We start from the raw sequence: 26,387 nt of genomic DNA, 5'->3' as shown, positions 1-26,387 counted from the left end.
TGAATCAAAAGTCTTAAGACATTTTATATCCTTTGATCTGTTCATTCCCTTAGTAACAGTATAACCTAAAGCAACTGCTTCTGCACACATTTCTTACTGCATTAGATCTCTGAGGGAGGGGCTTTGTCTACCTTACTGACCACTATATCCCTAGCACAGGTCCTGACCACGCAGGAAGTATGTGCTTAATGAATGTATGTTAAATAAACAGAGAAGAATTAGAAACAACCTAAACATCCGATAGAATTATTTGGTACATTTTGATACAGAAGATATACTAGTCATTGTAAGTTGGTTTTTCAAAGGATATCAAATGACATGGGATAATGCTGTCAATATAATGTTATATGGGAAAAATAAGAATGTAAAATTATATATGGAATGATCCTAATTAAATATGTCCAAACTAGTATGAGGAAATACAGCAAAATTTTAATTGCAGTTATCCATGGGTGATTTCCACTTAAGCACATTTGAAATGTTCGCCTTCAAATGTCTCTGTGGCTTCCAAGTTATTCATTAGGACAAAAATCTTTTCTAAAAATGAATTTTAGGGGTGCCTGGGTGGTTCAGTCGGGTAAGTGCCCAACTTTGGCTCAGGTCATGATCCTGTGGTCTGTGAGTTCAAGCCCCATGTTGGGCTCTGTGCTGACAGCTCAGAGCCTGCAGCCTGCTTCAGATTCTGTGTCTCCCTTTCCTTCTGCCCCTCCCCCACTTGCATTCTGTCTCTGTCTCTGTCTCTCAAAAATAAATAAACATTAAAAAAATTAAAAATAAATAAAAATGGATTTTAGTTTTATAGGCTAAGGCTAGATAAGTATAGCATTACAAAAAGAGCCAGTCTTTGATTTCTTCCAATCCAAGTTCCCACTCTCCAGTTTGAGGTAACCATTCTTACAAGTTTGGTGTGTGTCCTTCTAGATCATTTTTAATGGTTTTACATACATATACTGTATATGTACTATAAAGAATATGTGGAATTGGTATATATTTTTTATAAGTTGTGTTAAGTTGCTTGCATATTTATCATCTAGTTTTTGCTTTCTGTTTTAACTCAACAATCTATTTATGAGAACTGCCTATTTTGAGATTGGATGATTCAATTCATTCCCCTTAACTGCTATCCAGCATCACATTCGATTTAGCCATTTCCCTATTAGTAAGTAGGTAAGGGCCTGGGTATTCTCTCTCTTTGAATCTACTGAAGAAAGGGATGGAGGAGACCACGTCCTACTCTGCTGCTGGTGTCAGGGGAAGAAGTCTTCTCAAGGCAAAGAGTGGGATGCAGTTCCCAAAAGAGGAAAGCAGGTCCAGGTCCTCGTGCCTGCAGAAAGACCATGGGAGCCTTCCCCCCTCAGTACTCGGTCACATATACAAATATTCCACAAAGATTTATTGAGTAATTACCATGTGTCAGGCACCATGCTAAACCCCAATCTGGCATGCATGTGTAAATAATAATGCACCAAAGGCTGTGGATACACTGAACTATGAATTCCCATTAACCTATCAGAGTATGCTTAGATTTCTGCCTCAGTTGTAACTGACTTCTGGGTACTGAAAAGCTTCAGGGGCACCTGGGTGGCTCAGTTGGTTAACCGTATGACTCTTGGTTTCAGCTGAGGTCACGATCTTGTGGTTTCCTGAGTCTGAGCCCTGCATCAGGGTCTGTACTGGCAGTGTAGAGCCTGCTTAGGAGTCTCTCTCTCTGCCCCTCCCCGACTTGTGCTGTCTCTGACTCTCTCAAAATAAATAAATAAACTTAAAAAAAAAAAAAAAGCATTGGGGCGCCTGGTGGCTCAGTCGGTTGAGCATCCAACTTTGGCTCAGGTCATGATCTCACAGTTCATCAGTTCCAGCCCCGCGTCAGGCTCTGTGCTGACAGCTCAGAGCCTGGAGCCTGCTTCAGATTCTGTGTCTCCCTCTCTCTCTGCCCCTAACCCACTTGCATTCTGTCTCTATCTCTCTCAAAAATAAATAAACATAAAAAAATTTTTTTTTAAAAGCATCAAAGTAATGCAAGAAATCATAAGTCAGCCATAGGATTTATTTATTCTCATGTAAAGTATATTTCAGGGTAGGAAAAAAGTGTGAGTTTCCAGTTTGTTTTTTATAATTTATAAAATGGGACTTGGTGATCTGTAAAATCACTTTCAGTTTTAACAGCTTAGAATACAGGATACTTGCAATAGGGCTCTTTTACCACTAGGTGCCGCTATTGACAACACAAAAGTTAAAAGAAAGGGCTTTATACACTGCAGTACTGCTTGAAAGAACACTACAACATTTAAGAATAAAAATGTAAAAGCACTTTTACAGACAAGCCCTATAAAAGGACCTATGTGCATATTTAAATAGCTCAGTTCCATGGGCACAATAGTAGTTAAGTACTGCCTATATCCTTCTGGAACAACCTTCAGCAACTTACTGGTCAGCAGTATAAGGGGGGAATCAGAGGGTCTTAGAATTGGAAGGGAGCTTATTTGTCCATTAGTTTTCAAATCTCTGTTTCCTGGAGTTAGAAATATATTTCCTTGCACGCGCAGAAATACACACCCATATAAACAGATTATATGTATATATAGCTGAAGCCAAAGTTTCACCAAACAGTAATATCCTTACCATGTGCAACCTATTTTTTCCATATATTTGTAAAATAATAGAATATATAAATATTTAAATATATATATTTATTTATATATCTGCCCCCAGTTCTGGCACAGAGCTCCTAAACCCTTGTGATTTCTCAAGCGATGAGAACATGAGGAGCATTTCTTCTAATACTTGGTCTTTGATTCTGGCTCCTGACACTGACTTCCTAAATCCTTTGGAATTTCCTGGGTGATAGGAGTGTCTTTTTTTTTTTTTTTCAACGTTTATTTATTTTTGGGACAGAGAGAGACAGAGCATGAATGGGGGAGGGGCAGAGAGAGAGGGAGACACAGAATCGGAAACAGGCTCCAGGCTCCGAGCCATCAGCCCAGAGCCTGACGCGGGGCTACGAACTCACGGACTGCGAGATCGTGACCTGGCTGAAGTCGGACGCTTAACCGACTGCGCCACCCAGGCGCCCCGATAGGAGTGTCTTTTGATATAAGGAGCTGACTCTTGGTGGGCTCTTGAACAGCTTCAGGATGGGGGCTGGTCACCAGAAAGACCAAGGTCTGATTCGAAGCTTGGGGCTTTCAGACCTGTTCTCCATCCTCTGGGAAGAGGGGAAGGGCTAGAAGTAGAGTTTGTGATCATTCATGCCTTCATGATGACATTTCCATCAAATCCCAAAAGTACGAGTTTGAGAGAGCTTCCATGTGGACAGAAGCTCCTGCACCTGGGACTCTCCAGGCCTTGCCCTACGTAGCTCTTCATCTGTATTCTGTATCATATCCTTTGTTACATAATCAACCGGTACACGTAAGTGTTTCCCTAAATGTTATGAGCCATTCTAGCAAATTGTTGAATCCAAGGAGGAGGTCATGGCAACCTTGGTTTATAGTCGGTCAGTCAGAAATACAGGTGACAACCTGGGGCTTGTGACAACCTGGGGTCTTACATGGGGAGGTCTTGTGGTGCTAATTCCAGGCAGATGGTATCAGAACTGAACTGAATTGCAGGACGCCAGTTGCTACTGCAGGATCATTTGATGTGTGAAAAACTTACACATCTAGAGTCAGAAGTGTGGTGAGTGTAGTAGTATGAGAGTAAAGAAAACACAGGGAATGTTTCCCAGACATATTCTATTTCATAAAAAATATACATATATACTAGTCATAAACTAATAACTAATTAGTGATCTAATACACTTCCTTCCATTTAATACATTAGGAAAGAGGCTCAGAGAGGTGCAGTGACTTGCCCCAGGTAACACAGCCAGGAAACAGGCATTCCAGACACTGGCAGGTTTGGTTTTGGAAGGTCCTGGGTAAAAACTGAAAAATATCCTTGGCATACCCCCAGCCCTTTATGCACTCCTACCTTCTAGAGCCTGTGGGCCAGTACCTGCTTGTGATAAAAACTGACAAAGTAGTTGTGTGACTAGTTATATACAATCATCATTTAAAAAATACAGGATCTTTCCAAAATGCAAGAGTGATCATTTCAACTCTTCTACTTGCATTCCCTCAGTGGTTCTTTCTGTTTTTTAGGCCAGATACAAATTCTCAGTGTGGCAATAAATCTCCTCCAGACCTGGCCCCAGTCCTTTGAGCCAGCCTCACTCTTTGCCAGTTCCCCATGCATTTTCAAGGTCTTTCCTCCATTCTTGACCTGGCTAAATCTTAGATTTTTCACAGCTCCACTCACATTCCTCTTCTGCAAACCTTCCCGGGCGCTGGCTTTCCACACCTTTGCCACAGCACACATCCTACTGTCCCTGAGTCTTCTTCTTGTCTGTGTTTTTCACTGGACTGTGGCATTCTTATGAGCCAGGGTCATGTCTTTGTTTGTCATCCCTGGCCACTAACACCGGGCTAGGTACACAAGAGAAACTCAGTTGGTATCTGCTGGACTGATTATTTGCATATTCTTATTCTCACATTTTAATCCTTAAAAAACCCAACTCACTGGAATATCAGCTGTTTGAATTATGTAAGAGCTGGTTCTGACAATGCAGATCTCCATTTTCTAATATCTTGAGAGTATGAATAAAAACTATACGTATCTCAGGAAAAATGGATGCAAAAACCCAGTTTTAACTTCCTTTACTTTAATACATCTTTATTTTAATACATCTGTGTTAGGAAGATGGTTAGTTTGGGTTTTTTATCCCCCAGTCTGTAGGCTATAGTATCAAATGATCAACACAGCTGCTGGCCCAATCCCCAGACTGAGAGCCTTCCCTGGATCACTTACAAAGGGCAGACAACAACTCTCATGTGCATGCTACCTTATAACATACCAAAGAAACTGGGTAAGTTATTTTATTATCCATCATTAAGGAGGCGATCAGAGTGAAAGGGAGAAAATTAAATGCTACTATGACTAAGTGCAGTGAGTAATGAAGGGAGAGGTTGACCAGTGGGAGCTATGGTGGTCAGAGATGGCTTTGTAAGAGTGAATTATATAGACTAGGTTGAGAATTGAGTAGAGAGATGGAGAAGGAAGCATTTCCAGGTGGGAGCCAGCAAGAACAACACTCAGATAAGGATGTGGGTGGAGACAACTTGCCTGATGGGGGGGTGGGGCCCATTTGTGTTGGGAAACAAGGTGGGAGGGAGGGAGGGAGAATGTATGCTGACACTGGATAGGAGCTGGGGCTAATTATCCCAGATCACCCTTACTCTTGTGGCATTATGTTGGTTATGAAGCACATTCAGGTTGACTTAGCATTTTGATCTCCTTCCTGCTCTTGGTAGGTGAGTAGGATGGATGTTAATGGGCTTTTTAAAAATAGAAATGGCAAAAGCCTAAAGGAGATTAGGAAATTTAGCCCAAGTTACACAGCTGGCAGCTCACCAACCTCACAGTCTAGAATTCAACACTTCTATTTCACAGACCAAGAATTACAGTCGGTCTCACAAATCACATAGCTGAGGACCAAGGAGGTGAAGTAAGTGTTCCAAGGCTACACAAAAGCAGTTTAGGATACTGTTTGGTAGCTTTAACCAGCACTATTTCTGATTGAAGGGGTTTTGCATTATATTAACTGGAGAAGAAACCCGGAGGAAAAATCCTCATATTGCAGAGAAAGAGCTGTTACTTTGACAAAACAAAATATTTTCTAATGTTTTATAACTGTTGGGATAACAGTCTGTTATGTAGCTGCATTCTTAAAAATGGAAATTTTTATCAATCAAAAATTAAGTTTTTTTAAAGCAAAAACTATTCTGAAAAGAAACAGAGCTGCCTGAGCAGAGATATCTATCTGGGGGGAGTGGTCTCTACAACCTACAAGAGCTTTTCAGAATTATTTTCTGCCACTGATGAATTTTAAGGTCTTCATCAAGCAGACCAAAAAAAATTAACTTGAAAACAACTCTGACACCAACAAAAACATTGTCCCTATGTGATTGATACTATCCCTCAGAATCTGGTAGCAAAGGATAACTAATATTTCCAAACGAGTACATCATCCAGATGACACATTATTATAATTTATTTAGTTTTTTTACCCCAGAAATGACATGGTCTGAGAAATGACTTGCTGAGAAATCTGTGTTTACATTAGGGAGAGTGGATGGGGGGTGGGGGGAGCGGTGGGTGATGAAAATCCCTGCAGAAGTTGAAAAGATGTTAAGTGGTAAATACCAAAATGCCCAGCAAGCATGTAAGCAGGCTCTCATCCCAGCATGAATATGTGCAGCTCAGCATTTTAAAATTTACTTTTAGCTTTTCTAGCAGTTTGAATTAACCCATTCTCTACTTCCACTCCCGGTGTGAGAGCCCAGCCTCGAACCTACAGACTATGAGTGCAGGCACAGTCTACTGTGATCGGCCAGTAGATAACCCCCTCACCCCATGGCTTCCTCCAAGTGGGCTGTCTCGTGAACAAATGTCTCCTAGATGTTCTTAACAACCAGGAGGCCTGGAGCAAAGTCCAGACAAATGGTAGGAAGTAAGTCAGGCTTGCTGAAGCTCATACAGAACTGGAAAAGGCCTATTGGGAGACCAAAACAATACAAATAAATGCCACACTAAAGGTACGTTCAGATCAGAGGTTCTCCAGAAGCAGGTGGGTCAGAACCACCCCAGTGAGGCTGTTTCAGAAGATAGCCCCAAGCATTCATAGTCATAAAAGATCCACAGGTGATTCTAAAGTACATTCCTCATTGATAGACACCGATCTAGATTGTCTAAAGAGACAATTACATTTTGTCTTAGTTTCAACCCCTGGGCAAGTTAAAATGAAAAACAAAACAAGCAAATCCAAACCAAAAATTCTTCCAGATTAGGTATACAGTAGATCAGTTACTACAGACATTTGCTTCCAATAGAAAAAATAATCCATGTCAAAGTCTTGGTGAGTCGAAATATTGCACGGTATTTGTCCTATTAAAACCGGGGCTGGCCAAGTATACTTTTGGTGTCCTTCATGCCACAATTTTCTAAGTTCTTTGTCTCAACAGAAGAAAGTTAAGAACAAAAACAAAACAAAAGCCAAGAGAATAAAAGAAAGTTAACTGAGCAATAAAGAATTATTACGGGGCGCCTGGGTGGCGCAGTCGGTTGAGCGTCCGACTTCAGCCAGGTCACGATCTCGCGGTCTGTGAGTTCGAGCCCCGCGTCGGGCTCTGGGCTGATGGCTCAGAGCCTGGAGCCTGTTTCCGATTCTGTGTCTCCCTCTCTCTCTGCCCCTCACCCGTTCATGCTCTGTCTCTCTCTGTCCCAAAAATAAATAAAAAACGTTGAAAAAAAAAAAAAAGAATTATTACAATTCTGAAATAAAGCCATCCACTCCTGTGTTTGGGTGAGTGTTATTGTAGCAAAGTCCAATGCTTCCTAAACGATGGGGCCCTGCCTAGCTGAAAACCTAAACAAACAGTCCATGTTCAGCCTATTAAAGATGAAAGAAGACTTAACATTCGATGGGGCCAGTGAAGACCCTAAGTGTAACAGAGATAACAGGGTCTTTGTCTTGGCAAACCATTCAATGCGGGCTTTCCTTTTTACCTTGTTGATGGACATTTCATTCATCCTCAGAAGCTGCTCTGGCATAACTCAGAGGTAGATTTAGCCCAACAACTGGCCCTACAACGCTCAGCCAAGATGTGATGTAGTTGACACTCCTAGGAAACAAGTGAAAAAACAGGAAACTCTCATGTTTCCATTGTAGTTGGGTGAGTGGTAGAAAATCAGTTACCAACAGAAGAGACGAGCTGTCTTCAAAGATATGTGCCCACCATGTGGAATTCTAGCATTTCCAAATATCAGCTCCATTACTTGACAGGAACTTGAGGCCCAAAGGGACTGAGGATCCCCAGTAAGGTAGTTAAAAGGGGAGTCAAGGCACTGGGACTCCTGACTCCCCTTGATGATTCCAATTTTACACTTAAAATTTACAGCATTTGCTAAGGTAGCATAGTGCAGTGGTTAAGAGCATGGCTCTGAGGCACAAATACCTGGGTTCAAATCCCAGTTCTACCATCTAACTAGCAGTGTGAACTTGGCCAAGTCATTTAATTCCTCTGTGCTTTAGCTTCCTCTTCTGTAAACTGGGTAAAATAATAGAAATTAGCTCATGGGGTGTTATAAAAATCCAATGTCTTAATATATCTAAAATACTTAGAACAGTGCCTAGCACACAGTAAAAATCAATAAACATTAGCCATTATTATTATTACAAAAAATATTTCTTTTTTAGCTTGGCTTTTAGAGTCACATAAAAAGATTTACACTTTTAAAATAAGAGTAAAAGCCAATGTATCTTGATGGTGTTTCTTACCTATTGATTTTTTGAGAATTCTTTAACACAGGAGTCATGAATTCATCTGTCTTGCAGGGATGAAGTACAAAAAAAGGCTGCCCAAGTATTGGATGCTCCTGTAGGAATCAGAGTTGGTCCAGGATGCCAGTGTGAGTTACTTTGAAAAAGTTAAAACGCACAATCTGGTTTGTTAAAATAAAAGTTTGCTTTAAATTCCACGTTACTAAATTAAGATACAGATCAATTTCAGTTTTTGAAATATAATTCATAATCCGCACATGATAAGAAGTTATGAATTGATAAAGTATAGAAGGGTACACAGTTTTGTTTACACAATACCAACTGTAGACAAATTTTATCAGTTTCCTCTCTTTGTCAACTAATGTTACTCTATGGCCTGTAATTATTCTCCGGTTTTTCCTCAAGGCTGTCTGTGAAGCCCAGTAGCCTGACCACGTGAACAACGTATTTCATTCGCCTCATTGTAAGGGAACCAAAATCTTTCACACTTTTTTTTTTTTTTTTTTTTACATAAACTTTGCCAATGTGTTGATTGTTTCAAGCATCACTGCGGTGCCAACAGGCACATGTTCAGTGGGTAGAACAGTAGGGGAGGGGAGAGGAAGCAGGAGAATGGCTTGCATTATTTAAATTGTTGTACTTCTGTCTGTCTCTTTCTGAGTTTCCTCTGTTTATCTGTTTCTATCCTTCTGTCTCTCCCAAGCTTATTGGGCCGTTTCTATAAATCAAAACTCACTTGATGCAACTCCACTGCCTTCATAGGAGAATGACTGGATCCAAGATACAGGTCAGACCGCTGCCAGTGTAGCGATGTGGACATAATTTGGCCAACAATGGGGAGCCCTAGGAGATTTCTATGTAGTGAGTGATCCACGCACAAATTGTACCAATGCAAAAACAATTATAACAATAAATTTATTGATCATTTACATTGAAGATTCACAACTACGCCAAAGACTGCAAACTCAAATACTGCTATGGTCTGAATGTTTGCATCTCCCCATATTCATATGTTGAAATCCTAAAGCCCGGTGTGAAGGTATTACAGGAGGTTGGGCCTTTAGGAAGTGATTAGGTCATGAGGGTAGAGCCCTCAGGAATGAGAATTTGGACCTTATAAAAGAGATCCCGCCCCCTGATTGCTAGTTCACCCCCTTCTGCCATGTGAGGACACAAGAAGTGTGTGACCCGAAAGAGCGTCCTTATGAGAACAGGCTGGTATACTGATCTCAGACTTCAGAATTGTAAAAAATAAATTTCCGTTGTGTGTAAACTACCCAATCTGTGGTATTTTGTTATAGCTGGCCAAGCAACCTGGGACAGATACCTACAAAGATCACACAGGTAGCATGAAGGAGCGAGGTCAGTTAAATACACAAGCAGGTGACAGGGACTGTGGGGAAATGGAGAGTGTGCCCAGCCAAGGCTAGGCTTGCTACTCTGCTCCAGCCAATTGTGCCATGTGGGAATGTAGGTTCAGTGTGCCAGGTCTTCCCATTTGTCAAAATAACCTAGCAATCCAGATTTTTATGTAAAATCTCCTAAATTTAAATTTTGGCACTTTTTTTTTTTTTTTTTTTTAAACATAGAGTGGGCCAAATAAAACAAGCCTGTTGGCTAGATTTGGACTAGGGGCCTAGCTTCTTCTGGCTTCTTCTCCTCTTGTCAGCCAGTCCAAGGAGAAGCTGAACTCAGAGCATCCATGGAAAGAATTACGTGTGGTTGTTGCTGCTAACTCTACCCTCCAACCCCAAAACACTCATGTTGGTGTGCATGTGCACACACCTGCTCACAGGAAACAGAGGCACCATTCCACCGTGTATTGGAGACGCTGGGTATGGATATTTGGGGATGTATGTGTGTGCTGAGGGCTGGGGTATCCACTGGGTATGGGGCAGTGTATGTCTCCTGAGCGCCACCTCCAGAGTCTGCCTAGTGGCCTGACTCTTACAGCAGAGCCTGGGCTCCCTCTTTCCTGCTCTCTTCCCACCCCTCCTTCCCATTCGAATCTAAGCAGAGCCTAGGGTCAGAGCCCAAATGTGTTATGCCTATAGCAAGTCTTCCCGTCGAGCTTGATTCTGGCTCTCCTTATATGCCTTAAACTAGTATTTATTAATTCAACACATATCTACTGATCATCATGTCTTATGTGTCTGCCAGGAACAGTTCTGGATATAGTAATAGAGATCACTGTATTGCAAAGATAAACAAAGTCCCTGATCCCAGGGAACTTTCATGCCAGTGCAGGAGACAGCCAATAAATTTATAGAACAAATAAATAGACAAAATAATCCAGAAAATAATAAGCGTTATGAATAAAATAAAACAGGGTCCCTTGATTTTGAGAGCATTTAGAACCGAAAAGCTCCTTTTTGTTGTTAAATAAATCCCTTAAATATGTTGCTAATCATGGCCACTCTTCTAGCAGTGTGTCAAAAGCATCCATAATCACTTCCATGGTTAAACTGTATATGGCCAACACCCAATGCTTTCTCAAGTGTGTCAGCTTCTCTTAGTTGTGGCAAACTAACCAAACCATTAATTACTTCTCAGATACGGATGGAAAATTAATTTTTAAAATACTCAAAAATCCTGGCTTCTAAATATATAAGACTACTGAATACAGGCCTTAAGTCATTATGAATATAATAATGATTACACAATATAGAAAAATAAAAAGTTTCCCCGATGTGATTAGAATTCATATCTTCCCTCATCGTTCACTTAGCAAATATTAAGTCTTCTTGTCTGACAATTTTATAATGATTTAACCCTAACTAACGGCAAATCTATAGTTTTAAAATGTGGCTAATCTTAGCGATATGTTAATGCTGCAGAAGTGACAGAATTCAAAGTGAGCCTTATGACCTGAGCTGATACTATTTTTTCAGTAACATTCAATCAGCTAATCTTGCAAGCCAAACAATTTATATTCAAAGTTACGGTAGAGAATTTACAAATAATTTGAGGTGTCTTATCAGTGTAGACAATCAATCTGGATAATATTCTCCAAAAGCCATTTTTCTGCACTGGAGATTTTTTAAGGTTCATGCCATCAGGAAACATTATCTGCATTTTCTACTTTCTCCTTCAGACAGCCAGAATCAGAGATGAAAGCCATCTTTCATTTTTAGTTTAGGAATTATGAGCTAGAGTTCAAAAAAATCTAAAACCCTACACCTTATTTGTTTAACATACCATTTTCAGAAATGGAAGAACATCAAAACTGTCAGGATCTTTTTAGTGACATTTCTTAGATCAATTCAGAAGGTAAATTTGTGTGAAAGTACTACCATCTGCTGTCAGTACTAATGAACTGATGCAAATCTGCACTGAGAAAAATGTCAGTGTGGAAATACATGCAGCCAGTGAACTGTGTTAGGCTTACAACTCAATAAACACTTCTACTGGAACAAAGTTCTGCTAAATGGTTTTCCGTGAAAATAGAAATGATGGGTCAGATTTCTATCTCTGTAACTCCAGAGGAGTTATATAGGCACATTCTCCTATGAAATTTAATTTAGCAATGGTTAAATGTCTCATAAAATAAGTCTGACATGAATACTGTGAATTGGTTTCAGAACTATTAGATATGACTATCACAAGGAAATGATAATACTGCACCTTCATTCTTACATCTAATAAAGGAGATGAATTTCTTGGTTCATTTCTTAATTTTCTTGGCTCTCCAGGAGGGCACAAATATAATTTCACATATGAAGCTTTCATCCAGTTGCATATTCCAGACTGATCGAATTTGCCTTCCACTCAGGGTATATTCCTTAGAAATGGAGAGGGATATTTCCCTAAGCCTGCTTCCTCAAGCAGGGAAAGGAAAACGGCTATTGAACGTCTGCGGTATGAGACACTGTACTAAGTGCTTTGCACGGGGTCACCTATCTGAGTAATTCTTTGAGGAAGGCTTTATTGTTGCCACTTGGAGAACGGGTTCAAAGGGATTACACTTAAAGTCATCCATGTAGTAGGGAGCGAAGGACCTCTGAAGTGTGGTCTTACATTGCACCTTCCCAACCCACTGACCAGAGGTGTTGTCAGGGACATTTAGTCCTCTCTCTAGTCCATCTCTGCAAAAATCTACTTACTTTTATTTCAAAATAATGTGTTTTCATAAAATTGTAAGGGCAATACATACAGAGAGCTCAGAAAATACAGAAAAGAACAAAGAAAAAAAGCAGGATAACCTAAGACTGACCAACTCAGATTTAATCACTATTTGGTGAATTTCAAACCTTTTCATGTACACACGTTTATAGTCTTCTATTGCTTTTTATTCAATGAACAGAAAGATATGTACCAAGTACCCACTATATGCCAGTCCTGCCATATGTGTTTTTTGTTGGTGTTCTTGAAGTTTCTTTGTCTTTTGTTTTGCAGATTTCTATACTTATTTTTATTTTTTCCCTGTATATATTTTGTTCGGATTTATTTTGTTGTTCTTAATTTTTTAATTTTGCATGGGTACTTAAAAATATGCATAAAGAATATGTAATCTTGAGTTGTTGGCTAGAGTGCTCCCCATGTGCCACTAGATCTAGCCAGGTAATTGTGCTGTCCATGTTTTCTAGATTCTTATCTGTTTGATCTACAAATTTCTAAAAGAAGTTTAAATCTCTCATTAAAATAGTTGATTTGTCCATTTCTGCTTGAAGTCTGTCAATTTTCATTTTCTATGTCCTGAAGCTATGTTATTTGAAGGCATATATCCAGAGAATGAGGCTTTAATACAGTGATCATACTTAACTCTGATTATGCTTTCTTCCCCCAAAAGAACTTTTATCTGCTATAAATATAGCCACACCAACTTTCTACTTACCTAATGCATTTTAAAAATTATTTGCTTTTCTTTTTTTTTTTTTTTTTTTTTTTTAAATTTTTTTTTTCAATGTTTTATTATTTATTTTTGGGACAGAGAGAGACAGAGCATGAACGGGGGAGGGGCAGAGAGAGAGGGAAACACAGAATCGGAAGCAGGCTCCAGGCTCTGAGCCATCAGCCCAGAGCCTGACGCGGGGCTCGAACTCGCAGAGCGCGAGATCGTGACCTGGCTGAAGTCGGACGCTTAACCGACTGCGCCACCCAGGCGCCCCTGCTTTTCAATCTGTATCCTTATGTTGCATGTATTTCCTATAAAAATAACATAGATTCTTTAAGAAATCCACCTTAATAATCTATCTCTTAAATGGAGTGTTTAGTTCACTTGCAGGCTTTGTGATTACTGATATAATTTAATTTTATTTTTTCTATTTTAGACTTTACTTATTCTATTTTTAATGTTTCTTTTCCTTTTCATTTTTATTCCTCTGTTGCTTTCCTTTAGATTCAGTATAGGTTCAAATTTTTTTCTCATTTTTTTTTCTCTTTTTATTAATTTGAAAGTACAGGCTGTATTTCTAAACTTCTAATAGTTATCCCACAATCTTTAAGTAAATGTTTTACTTAATAAAATACAATTACTCAATCTATTTGCCTTTTCCCCAAATAATTCAAGTAACTTGGAATGTTTAACTCTGATCACTCCTTTCTGATTCCTGTACTACTGTTGTATTTCAGTTGTATCTTTGGCTTTTTTAATCCCATAAATTTTAAATTATTAATTTTTGAACTCAGTGTTTGTTGAAATTTACTCACATTTGACTATTCTTTTTGCTTCCTATTTTTTTCCTAGATCTTCAGATATTCATTCTGGGATCATTTTCACTATCATTGAACTACATCCTTCAGAGCACCTCTTAGTGAAGATCTGTAGGTAGTAAATGCGCCACATTGTGAATGCTTTATCTTGTCTCCATTTTTGAAAAAATGAGTGTTTGTGGGTATAAAATTTTAGGTTACAATTATATTCTCTCAACACTTTGAATATATAATCCCATTTCCTTGTGGCTTCCATTTTCTTTTTTCTTTTCTGTTTTGAAGTGAACTATCAATTCTAATTGTCACTTCTTTTAAGATACTCTCTTTCCCTTTAGTGTTTTACTATAATGTGTCTATGTGTCGATTCCTTTTCATTTATCCTGCTCAGATTCACTGAACCTTCTGAATCTGAATATCAGAGTCCTTGCAACAGTCCTGGAAAATTCTCACCAACAGCTTTGTGAATATTCACTCTTCATTCTCTCTAGGCCCTCTTTCTGGAACTACTATCAGACATGTGTTTCTCCTCCTCTCTCCCTACTATCTCTTAACCTGTTATATTTACCATCTTCCTTTTAGTTTTTGCAACAATGTGTATAATTTCTTCAGAGTCTTCTAACATATTAATGCTTTCTTTAACTATATTTATCAGCTTTCTAGTTAGGCCTTCTAATTAGATGCTTTCCTTTCTGAAGTTTCTATTTGATTGTTTATTACATTTACCTGATTATTTTTGATAGTCTCTTCTTCCTACATTATACTGTCAGTATTTCCTTCCTTTTAAAGAATCATATTCAACATATTTATTTTATATTTTGCACCAAAATTTTTTAACATATGAATTTGAGCATCTGATACTACAGTTTGTGGTTTTTGCTACCTCTCACTTTTAATGGCTTCTTATGAATTCTGTACTTTTTAAACTGTGACTGGGGTGCCTGGGTGGCTCAGTTGGTTAAGCATCTGACTCTTGATATCGGCTTAAGTCATGATCCCAGGGTCATGGGATCGAGCCCCACATTGGGCTCCATGCTGAGCATACAGCCTGCTTGAGATACTCTCACTCTCTCTCTCTCTCTCTCTCTCTCTCTCTCTCTCTCTCTCTCTCTCTCTCTCCCTCTCCATCTGCCCCCTCTCCCCTGCTCAGGCATGTACACTCCCTCTCTCTCTCCAATAAAACATTTTTTTAAATAAAAAAAAATAAATTGTGACCTGGTAGTAGAACTATAAATCTAGTATTTCTTTGATGCCTAGGAGTAAAAATGCATCCTTCCAGAGAAGTTTACATATGCTTCTCTCTGGTGCCTAGGGATGGAAAGGGAATAAAAGGGATCCTAATTCCACACTCACATGTTTAGGAATTTTCTGGGTCTACATCTTTCACTCTTTTTATATGTTCTATACAGAGTAAAGCAGAAAGGGTCAAATGGTTAAGAGAAAAAAAAAACTAATATATAGAGAATAATGGGGAGACATGCTATTTTAGGTAAGTTGGTGAGGGAAGGCTTCTTTGCAAAGGTAACGTTTCAGCAGAGAGCTGACCAAGTAAAGAGCAAGCCATGTAATTCTTTGGGAAATGAGTATTTTTGGCTTGGGAAGAACAAATGCAAAGACACTAAGATTCTAGTGAGGGAGAGTGCTCGGAGTGTTCCAGAAACAGCATGAAGACCAATGTGGCCAGATGAAATGTAGGGTAATATTGGCAGAAGTAAGACTGGAAAGGTAACCAAAAGGTAAGATCATGTAGGGCCTTGCAAAGCATATAAAAGATTTGGACTTTTATTCTGAGTGTGATGGGGAGACATTGGGGGATTTTGGAAAAAGAAGCGACATATTCTGATTTACAGTTTAAAATATCAGTCTGGATATTGTAGAAGGAGAAGGAGAAGCAGAAGACCAGCTAGGAGGTGTTGTAGTAACTCGGATATGGTGGTGGCCTATACTAGGTGATGGTAGTGTGGATGGGGGAGAATGGTCAGGTTTGGGATTTACTTTGAATAGAGAGCCAACAAGATTTGCTAAAGGATTCAATACGCTGTGTAAGAAATAGGAAAGAACAAGGATGACTCCCAACTTGAAGTGTCTATCCATATTTTCTTGACTATTTGTCTAGTGAGGTTTTGCAGGGGTTTATTATTAATATGTTTTAGCTCTTTTGTACCTTTTGAGGACACTGATCCTTTTCATTCACTCAACCATCACTGTGAGTCATGTAATGGTTCAAATGTTAGAAATATAGTGGTCCATAAACAGGTAATACCTGCTCCCATAAAAGATGCTGAATTACTAAAAATAATTTAAATTTCCAGATTTCTCATTATCTTTAAATTTTATTCATGATGATTTATATGGGGAATATAACATTAGATAATTTAACATATAATTTTTCTTTCATTTCTTTTATCATTTTTGTGTTTAAAAATCCTATTCAGAATTAGAAAACTAGATATTTACTTATATTTATGTACAGTTTACCATTAAATTACTTGCTGTTCCCCAAACACTATTTTTCTTACCTCCAAACCTTTGTACATGAAGTTCTCTCTGTTAGGAATACCCTCCCACCCTTTCCTACCTACTAATGTCCATTTTTCTCCTACAGATCTCAGCTTTCTTTAAAAAAAAAATTTTTTTTATTTCTTTATTTTGAGAGAGAGAGAGAGAGCATGAGCAAGGGAGTGGCAGAGACAGAAGTGAGAGAGAATCCCAAGTAGACTCCATGCTATCAGTGCAGAGCCTGATTGGGGGCTCAAACTGATGAACTGCAGATCTTAGCTTTCTTTTACCCCAATCGTGCATCAGTTGCCCTCCCTCGGTGTCCCCACTGCACCCCATGCTTAAGCCTACTGCTCAATTCCACACCATTCTGCACAGGTAATCGACCATTTACAGGAGCCTTCTGTTACTATACTGTAATTTCTTGAGGACAGAGAAAGTATTCTCATTACTATTTCAATCTCAGCATCCATAGCAGTGCCTTTCACCTAGTAGACACTCAATAAATATTAATGGAATGACTGCATAGACAAATACATGCTACTGTACCAAGATAAATTATTGGCATATGCAACCTATTTTGTAAAGGGGAATGTTTGTGTGGAATGCACCAGTGGCCTCCAATGCCACTGTAGGGATGTTAAAGGAAAAGAAACATTCTTTCTCTTTGTCACAAAACCAGGGGCAGAATCTTCTGTGCATTTATAGGAGTCTCCAGATAAGATAAAATCTTCACTATCTGTGTTCCCAAATATTTCTTCCAAAGTACATCTAAGAACAAAGGAGAGGGTCTGAAGGCATAGTCAGGAATAACTCTCCATAGAAACTTATGTAAACTATGCACTATATTCTAAAATCTATCTATTGGCTTCCACACAAAAGATAATATCCTATAATACTACTGAAAAGAACTGATGCACCAAGATGCATATTTTAATTCTCTGAGTTAGCCTATGCCCTGCCACACCACAGTATCCCCCTAAGGTGTGTTATCCAGACACCTTAAGAAACTAAGAAACATTACTAAAATGTATAATAAACTCATCACTTTGTACTTAACTCAATCCCATATTAGTTCATGTGTTTTTCTTTTCTTTTCTTTTTTGCTTTACTAATGCATTCAATAAACATCACTGAATACCTCCTGTGGGTAAAACTTTTGCTAAGTATTCATCCGTCTATCCATCTATTCACCATTCATTTATTCAACCAATATTTGAGGAGCATCATTCCATACGCCAAGCACTGTTCTAGGCACTAGAGATATCAGCAGACTCAAGACAGAAGCAAAATCTACTCTCATGGGGTTAATAGTCTAGCTTTAGGTACTACAAAGATATCAAACAGCATCCCATTATCTCAACTCCTGGGGTTTACAGTCTAGCTGCACCCCTAGCACTAAAGTCCTGAGTTGTATCTCTAGGGGAGAGAATTCCAAAGGTCAGTAAGTTTTTCACCACTCACTCCCCTCTACTTAGGATTTCTAAAGAGAATGGAAAAGCAGATCCCTAGGGAGAACAGAAATGTCATTTGGCCTGATGGTGGGGGGTGAATCGTAGGACTTGTGAGCAGAAACCGGAAAAGCTGGCAGAGAGAGATGCGCTCTGTGGGATGGGTTTTGTTTCATTTCATTTTATTTTATTTATTTATTTTCATCATTTGGAGAAGAGGCATCAGGAGGCTTCCCACCCCACAGAAGATTGTGTGGGGTTCTCAATGACACTAGCAGAAAATGAGATGTTCCCCACTGTGAGATTGAGGGTATCCTGAGGAAGGCCTGCAAGTGCTGGAGGCCAGAGAGGAGGTCGCCAATAAATGAGAATGAAACCACGCTGCAGAGGCGGCCCAGGTGCGAGAACCCATGGATGGAAAGACTGTTTGTTCCCTGGAGTGATACTCATGGTGAGATCCCGATGCCTCCTCAACTCCTCTTGTCATTCTGCAGATCTAATGCTTGCTGTATTTTGAGGGGTTTCCATGACACTGTGTTGGGTGCCATGCAGTTGGAAACACCAGACTGTGCATGGGGTATGTATTTTCATGAGCTAAGAGGGACCTTGAGTCAAATTGAATAGGACATCTTCTCTTCACTCCTCATCTCTCCCCATGCTCATTAGGGTATCCGCAATTCAAGGGTTACAGAAATCACTCTCATACACAACAGATTATGTACCACTCAAAAGGTACAAATCCAGGAATATGGGAACTCAGACAAAGGAGAGTTCAGTTCTGACTGGTGGAGGAGGGGCAGCGAAGATTTCCTGGAGATATGGCACTTCATCTGTTCCAGGCCTTAACAGTGAGCAGGACTTGGAGAAGCCTGTGGTGGTAGGCTCTAAGACAGAAAGAGATCACCCCAGGTTTAGCGGGAAGGAAGTTAAGTAAGGGACACACAGACTTCCATCTTTTAAGAAAGACTGAGAAGTGTGGTTAGAGAAGAAAAAAATATTTATTTTTGTTTGTTGTGTTGGTGACATTGTTAAATAATTGAAGCGATCCCTATAAGATCCAAAGAATGCTCTGGAAGTAATCAACACCTAGACAAGGCAAAGAAGCACGGTTTGAAGTACAAACAATCCCCTCTTATAGTTTTGAAAAGAGATAAAAAAAAAAAAAAGGTGGCGGGGCAGGGGGGAAGAGGTGGGAAATATCCCAGGACAGACCTCTCCCTGCTGAGTGTGTGAGGATAAAGATACAAAGACAGTGAGAGAATATTTAAAAATAGATATATGTGGGAAAGAAATGAAAGTCTTGCCCAAGTACCCTGAAAGTCTCCTCAGTTCTTGGAGAGGCAGAGGGAGCCCAGAGAATCTATGCTTTGTTCAAGTTGCACCTGTCGATATTTGTTGGCCAGTTAATTAGGAATAAAATTCTAATGATGTTTGGAAGGTCAGATTTAAAAAAAAAATAGGAGGGTTCTTCAAATTCATATGCTGCACAGAAGCCACCAGGCTTCCCAGAATTTTTATTAAAAATTACAAACATCACAGCAATAGTTCTTAGACACCACCTCCTCCGCTAACAAAAAACTTTCCTTTCATGGCTCCAGAGGGAGTCCAGAAACTAATTCTCCCACTCCTGCCTACATCTACAAAGGGCTCCCTCCCTAAGCTGCTGACAGTCCCAACTCCCAACTCCTGGATTAGAAAGCAGAGTTTGAATATATTTATAGACTCTATACGGGTTGTTGCTTTAAGCAACACCGTTAATATGCCAGAATTCTGAGCTCCCAAACTTATTCAGTTATCAATTTGTTGTACATTATTTAATCTCTCAGTATTTTGATATGCAAAATAGAAATAGCACTGCTGGTACTTCACAGGGTGAAAGGAGATAACCAACAAGACCATTATGAAGCTTGCTGGGGGAAAAAGAGCTTATGTAAATGTCTATTAATTAAATAGGAACGGCTGCACAACTAGGTCAGGCATGATGATAAGACTGAACAACCCATCCCAGCCACCAGCATCAAAAAGAAGAAATGAACATTTAATCTGGAAAGCACTTGTTGGTTGCATTTTATAAAGAATATTAAATTGTAATATTCTGTATCATAACACAGAGTAGAGTATTTCAGACCATCCTCAAAGAATTCTTTGATAGAACAGAAACTTATTAGAGACAACAGCCAAAAACAAAAACAAAAAAGCAAGCCAATTACTAATGAAGAACTTGTAAAAAGCTAATCAAAGCTCTCATCCAGAGAAAATGAGAAAATCTGAGGCTCAGAATGATTTTGTATATTGATGAGATTTTTATATAGCGTCACAGAAAGAAAAATAAAGCAGATTTGAATGAAGACAAAAAGGACTCTAAGTCTCTGTTTAAAAGCCTTGTTGTGTTCCCTATCAATGTTTTTATTAAAATGTCCTGTTCCGGTAGAAACATCCATTTTTAAAAAATACCTGATCGGTGATGGTGTCAGTAGAGGACACTGTCAGTGTGTCTCTCTCTAGTCAAACCCCTAAGTGTTGGAAGAATGTTTATTTGGCCTCCACCCATTTTTGTAGAAAATTACTCAGAGGGGTGGCTTATCCAAGGTCATGACACTCAGAAATGATAGAGCTGAGACTCATGTCCAGATTCCAGAATAGAACGTAGTCTCTCCCTGCCATTGCCAAGCCTGCTAAGGACTAAATGTAGCACTTCAGCATGAAACAACTTGCAGGCATTACATTTATTCTATTTTTGTCTTAAAGGAAAACAATTGGGAGCTTGTTCTTTCCAAGCATTAATTCTTTTTTTCCCACTTCCACTACATTACATAATGGTGACCATTTTTGGCTTACCGAGTCTATTTCTGAGATACTCACTAAAACAGTGACCATATTTTAGAGCTAGGTATGTTGGGGCATAATAGAGAGGTGAATCAGCAATCACAAAATTCAAGGATTTTCAAGAACAAACTTAAAAACAACCTAATTCATTGATAATCAGATATTAATGTATGGCAACTACCATCCAGGAAGATGTTTTATGAGCAATACAAAAGAAACTAGCAGTCTGTTAGTACAATCACTTTTTAGAATGGTGCCAAATAGAATTTTAAAGCAATGAAAAGGCATACAGATGAATCTTTAAGATGATTTCTTAATATCACAATTCTCTCTTCAGATAAATATAATCAATATAAATTCCTAATGAAAGCACCCTAGTTTACAGCTAACATTTATGTATTTCCTTCCTGCTTCTTATACAACTTTGGTAATAAAAAGATTCCCTTTACTCCCAGAAGCAGATTTCCCAGTGATTTGAGTTAAAATTAGTTTTTCTTTTTAGAAGATCTCTCAAAAGAGACTACCTGAAGAAAATTCCCAAGGAGGTGATAAACCCATTATAAATCTGTTATTACTTATCTAATAATGAAACATGTTAGGGGAAGATATGACCTACAAAAATTTAGCTACTACTGGGGCACCTGAATGGCTCAGTCAGTTGAGTGTCTGACTTCAGCTTAGGTCATGATCTTGCAGTCTGTGAGTTGGAGACCCATGTGGGGCTTGCTGCCCTCAGCACAAAGCCTGATCCAGATCTTCCATCCCTCCCTCTCTCCACCCCTTCCCTGCTTGCATGCACATTCTCAAAAATAATAAATAAATCTTTTAAAAAATTATTTAAAAAATTTAGCTACTATGAGATATTTTTCCCACTTTTTAGACTACTAATAATTTGAAACTAGGTAACAAAAACAATGCTACTAACAGGCTATAGTATTAAGAAATTATACTCCTCTATATAAAACTGTAATCACAGATTTTCTTCAGACAATAATTGCATCCTGGTATTTGCAAACATATATTAGAGAGAGAAATAAACTGGTACATATGGGCAAGAATGGCAGTTTCTTATTTTTAAAGATATTTTATTAAAAATGTAAGCAATGTCAGGATAAAAAAAATGTATATTTTAATCCAATTTCCCAACCAAATCCATTTTTTTACATTTCTCCATAGTAACTTCTGTTGGAATTTTAAGAACTGATTTTTATAGCTTGGATATAGTTCAGTATTTTCTAGACAAGAAAGTACAGGACACAAAAAAGAGAATCTAAAACTGAAAAAGAAAACTGGTACTGGGAAATTCACAGGCTTTCCACATGGACTTAAGGCAGAGCTCAGAAGTCACTGTTATTTTCCCACATGTCCTCTCACACCAGCAGTCAATGAATCTCATGATTGCTTCAGACTCAGTCATCCTTAAGTTTTTGTTCTTCCTTTTTCTTAAAGGCTGATTGCTTCCCAAATTTATTGATATCTATCCTTCTACCTATCTTTCATAGTTATGTACACCGTGTATATATAATTTTGTGATTCATTTTTTCTTCTTACCTTGTAACATTATTTCATATATACTTTTCTATATTTTGCATACTCCTTTTAACTTTCTTTTTAGGTATATAATATTCCATCTGGTTGATATAATAGACTTTACAAGTATTCCACTGTTAAATATTTAGACCGTTTTCTAGTTTTATACTATTATACATTGTGCATGCATGCATGAGTATTATGGACTACAGATTATTTCCTTATAATCAAATTTTAGGAATGAGTAAAAACAGTGGGGATATCAATATAGCTGTTGATCTATATTATCACATTTCCCTCCAAAATTATAAAACTAATATAATTGCCACCAATACAAACTACTTGACTAATCCCTCAATGTTTTAAATAGCAATGTCTTAATGTTAGAATTAAATCCTCCTTGGGAATATTTCACAAAAACATCGCACAGACTTTACAAAAACTCTAGGCAACTAGCTTAGGATTTATGCCATTTTGGACTTGGCCATAGGATGCAGCCCTCGGGAATTAGTGACTTGGTGAAGGACAGTAAATATATGGAGAAGGGTTAGGGCTCAGGGTGGGGTTTGGTGACTCTCTCAAATGCTTGTAAACACATTATGTTCCTGGATGCTGCTTTTCCAGATTGGCTGGGGCAGGGTCAGCAACTTTTCACAAGCGGCATGCCAAAGCTTCCATGTCTCAGAGGAGGCCTGCATTATCTGACCTGAGTCTCCAACAATTGATACCTGGGTCTCAAATGGCCATTAAAATAGGCCATAACAAATTACATTAAATAAAGTTCGTGCTCTCCTCGGATTTGGTGGCAGTTGGTATAAATATGGCTACAGTATTATCAGATCACTCCTCTAAAAGCTCTGGGCTTTCCTTGGCAAGGGTCTGGAAAATAATGTTAAGTGTAAAAACCCAGCACACAGCCTTGTATATTCATTATGATTACAACCATGGATATGCAGACACAAAACTTGCACACTAAGAAATTGGCATCCAAACTTCCATCTTGAGGCATGGCACGAAATAAGAATGTCAAACTGATGTAAATATAATCGTCAATAAACACACCTGAGGGAATGTGAATTTTCTTCAACACCTTTTTTTTTTTTTTTACATTGAAAACACTCTATTTTTAGCATGTTCCTCATGAGGCCCATTCTTTTTTTTTTTTTTTTTTTTTTGGTCTTAGCTGGTGGTCTTCCAGTAGTAGTAACAGCTGCTTTTCCAGCATGATGTAAAAGTCTCAAAGCATTCATCCAGCAGAGGAGTCTCCCCATTTTGGCCTCAGGACAAGATCCACTTTGAAAGAGCCCATTCTACAACTACAAACAGATCAAAGGACAAATCCAGCTTCCCCTTCAAAGGAAGGGCCCTCTCCCATGCGTCACATACTAATCAACTTGGGAGTGCATGTGTTGTCCATACACTGACCTTCTCTGTGAAGCACTGGAGATATTCAGCCGCGTTAGTCCACATAGAGTCAATTTGACTTTCTGCCAGGAAAGCCTCAGAATTCTAGAATTTTACTTAGTTTTCTAACTTGATAAAGGAGATGGTATTCTTTTTTTTTTTTTTTTTGATGTTTTAGTATTTATTTTTGAGAGAGAGCATGAACAAGGGAGGGGCAGAGACAGAAGGAGACACAGAATCCAGAGCAGGCTTCAGGCTCTGACCTATCAGCACAGAGCCTGTCATGGGGCTCAAAGATATTATTCTTAATACCTATGTTCTTAATACCTAGTGTTCATAAAACAGAAATTAAAAAGGTAATTTTATAACACTACTTTCACTTACATCTTTACTCCTACAAGTCAGTGTCTTATCCCAATGTCTGTGAACATTTTTGCTTATACACACCTACTCTTAAAAAATATATATCTTATAGGGGTGCCTGGGTGGCTCAGTTGGTTAAATGTCCAACTCTTGATTTGGGCTCAGGTCATGATCTTGCAGTTTGTGACATTGAGCCAGGCATCAGGCTCCACGCTGATAGCACAGAGCCTGCTTAGGATTCTCTCTTTCCCTCTCTCTCTGCCCCTTCCTTGCTCGTGCTCTCACTCTCTCTCACTCTCTCTCAATGTAAAATAAATTGACTTCCAAAGTTTTTCATTAAAAAGTTGCAAATGGTATAATTTCCAGTATATTGTAAATATTCACCATTTTAAATATATGCTATTATACATATACACAATTGTAAGGATTATCATGTCACTCTCTTAAATGTAATCAAACATAAATGCCACAGCATTATAATACCCACTATCATTCATTTAAAAAATATATGAACAATTGGATATTTTACATTTTTCTCCTTGAATTTATCTCCATTCTGCTTCTGTCAAAGAATTTTACCCTAATGTATATTTTATGCTTAAAAGCTTTTTATTGATCCTATTCTTGTAAACAAAAGCATATAGACAGAAAAGAGTTCATTTTCCAAAATTTCCCATGACCATTCTCCTCTAAGTGCTAAATGAACTAAGATGTCTGAGTTTTAATTGTAATTATTAATATTATTTAGTTAATCAAAACTAAACATTTAAAATTTGGCAAAAAATAAAAAGTGAAATATTTTTGGAAATCATAATAGCACCACTTAGTATGAACTACAGGTCATACTTTTTTCATACATGTATGAACCCACTTAATCCTCACAACACTCTACTATTGTTATCTCCATTTTATAGATGCCAAAACTAAGGTTGAGATAGCTTAGATGACTCTTCTAGGTCGCAGAGCCTGGATCCACACACAGACTTTCTGGCTCCATAGTCCAGTCACTTATACACTGTCCTATACTTCTTGGCTCGTAAAAATAGAGATTGAGGGCAGAAGAGGGGGGCTAAAATAAAGGCATGGTCCAGTTGCTCCTTTTAGTGCCCCGGCTGAGCCATATGCCATGGTAAGGGATGCGATGGGTATGAGGCGTGCCTTTGTTTTGTACAGTGGCAGAAAGGCAAAAAGGGAAAGTGGGAAAGGAAAATCTTGGCCACAAGTGCCTTTTCAGACAGATGGATTTTATGAGAGGGTGCATATGGAAGTAGAAGATCTGGAAATTAATTCCTTTAGAACTCTCCATAACCCTCCCCCACTACACACACACACACACACACACACACACACACACACACACACACACACCCTTTGGGAAGTCTTCGTATACACCCAGGGGTACATACGCTCCAGTTTGAATGCAATTGGTCTACTCAGTCTCTGATACAATAAAAATAAATTAGAGGTGGTGTTTTGTGAAACATTTTTAATGCTTTAGAAACAAAATTTAATTAAAATTTAAATTATTTTAACCCTTGAATTTTATTTTAAAGTGGCAGTTAATTTTAATAATTTGGAAGGACACAAATGTTAAAATGTAACAGGATAGTAATAAGCATAACTATAATCTACATGGTAGTTTTATAATGATTAGATGTAATGCATGAAAAGATAGCAGGTCAGTAATAGAGCCATGCATAAAACCCTCCTCTCAAAATCTTTATTTGCATTTCTATTACTGAAATCATTTCCTAATAATGAAGTTGCCATGAGAGAAGCTCCATTACTGAGGAATCACTGTTACAGAAACAACATTATTAAAGCATTGCTAGGTACAGGAACTTTTATTAGAATGATACAAGTTGTATATCACTGTAATAAAGCTTCCATTATAATCCTAATTGCATAAAGCTGTGTTTGAGTATACCAATGCTAGAGCTATAGGACTTTTAATAAAGTATCAAAATAATGCTGTGGTAATAGGATTGTTTAGCATACTAATACTTCAGGGAAGGCTGAACTGACTAATGGATGATGTTTACGTCACTGATTACACACACTATACCAAGAATTAAAAAGAACTCTCATGTACTTTAGTAACATGCAGCACAGAAATGTATGTGTTGAGGTATACATACCAGCTCTCTTTGATATAACAACTCAGTATGTCTAATTCACCTCCTGGTACAAAAGCAAATTGCTAAAATGGACGTTTGTAACTGTGATACTTAAGAGGTTTAATGTTCAGATCTACAGAGAGCTGCTTATCAAAAAGTTAATAATAA

General features: G+C 38.4%; 1 protein-coding gene across 6 annotated transcripts in view; it reads right to left on the bottom strand.

The window, feature by feature from the left end:
* Nucleotides 1-26,387, bottom strand: part of ATG10 (autophagy related 10) — a 261,017-nt gene that overhangs the window by 4,547 nt on the left and 230,083 nt on the right. For 2 of the 6 annotated variants that reach the window (XM_030324014.1, XM_030324006.1), the window contains exons 6-7: nucleotides 8,378-8,475; nucleotides 7,606-7,721 (exon numbers count right to left, since the gene is read on the bottom strand). The exons of 3 other annotated variants lie outside the window; for them this stretch is intronic. In XM_030324014.1, coding sequence (XP_030179874.1) covers nucleotides 7,622-7,721; nucleotides 8,378-8,475 — 198 coding nt within the window. In that variant the 3' untranslated portion in view covers nucleotides 7,606-7,621. Of the gene's footprint in view, nucleotides 1-7,360; nucleotides 7,722-8,377; nucleotides 8,476-26,387 lie in introns of those variants that run through there. One more of the 6 variants, XM_030324001.1, reaches the window with a different exon arrangement.

Source organism: Lynx canadensis, chromosome A1, assembly GCF_007474595.2.
Source record: "Lynx canadensis isolate LIC74 chromosome A1, mLynCan4.pri.v2, whole genome shotgun sequence".
Lineage (NCBI taxonomy): Eukaryota > Metazoa > Chordata > Mammalia > Carnivora > Felidae > Lynx > Lynx canadensis.
This window is presented reverse-complemented; position numbering and strand designations above follow the sequence as displayed.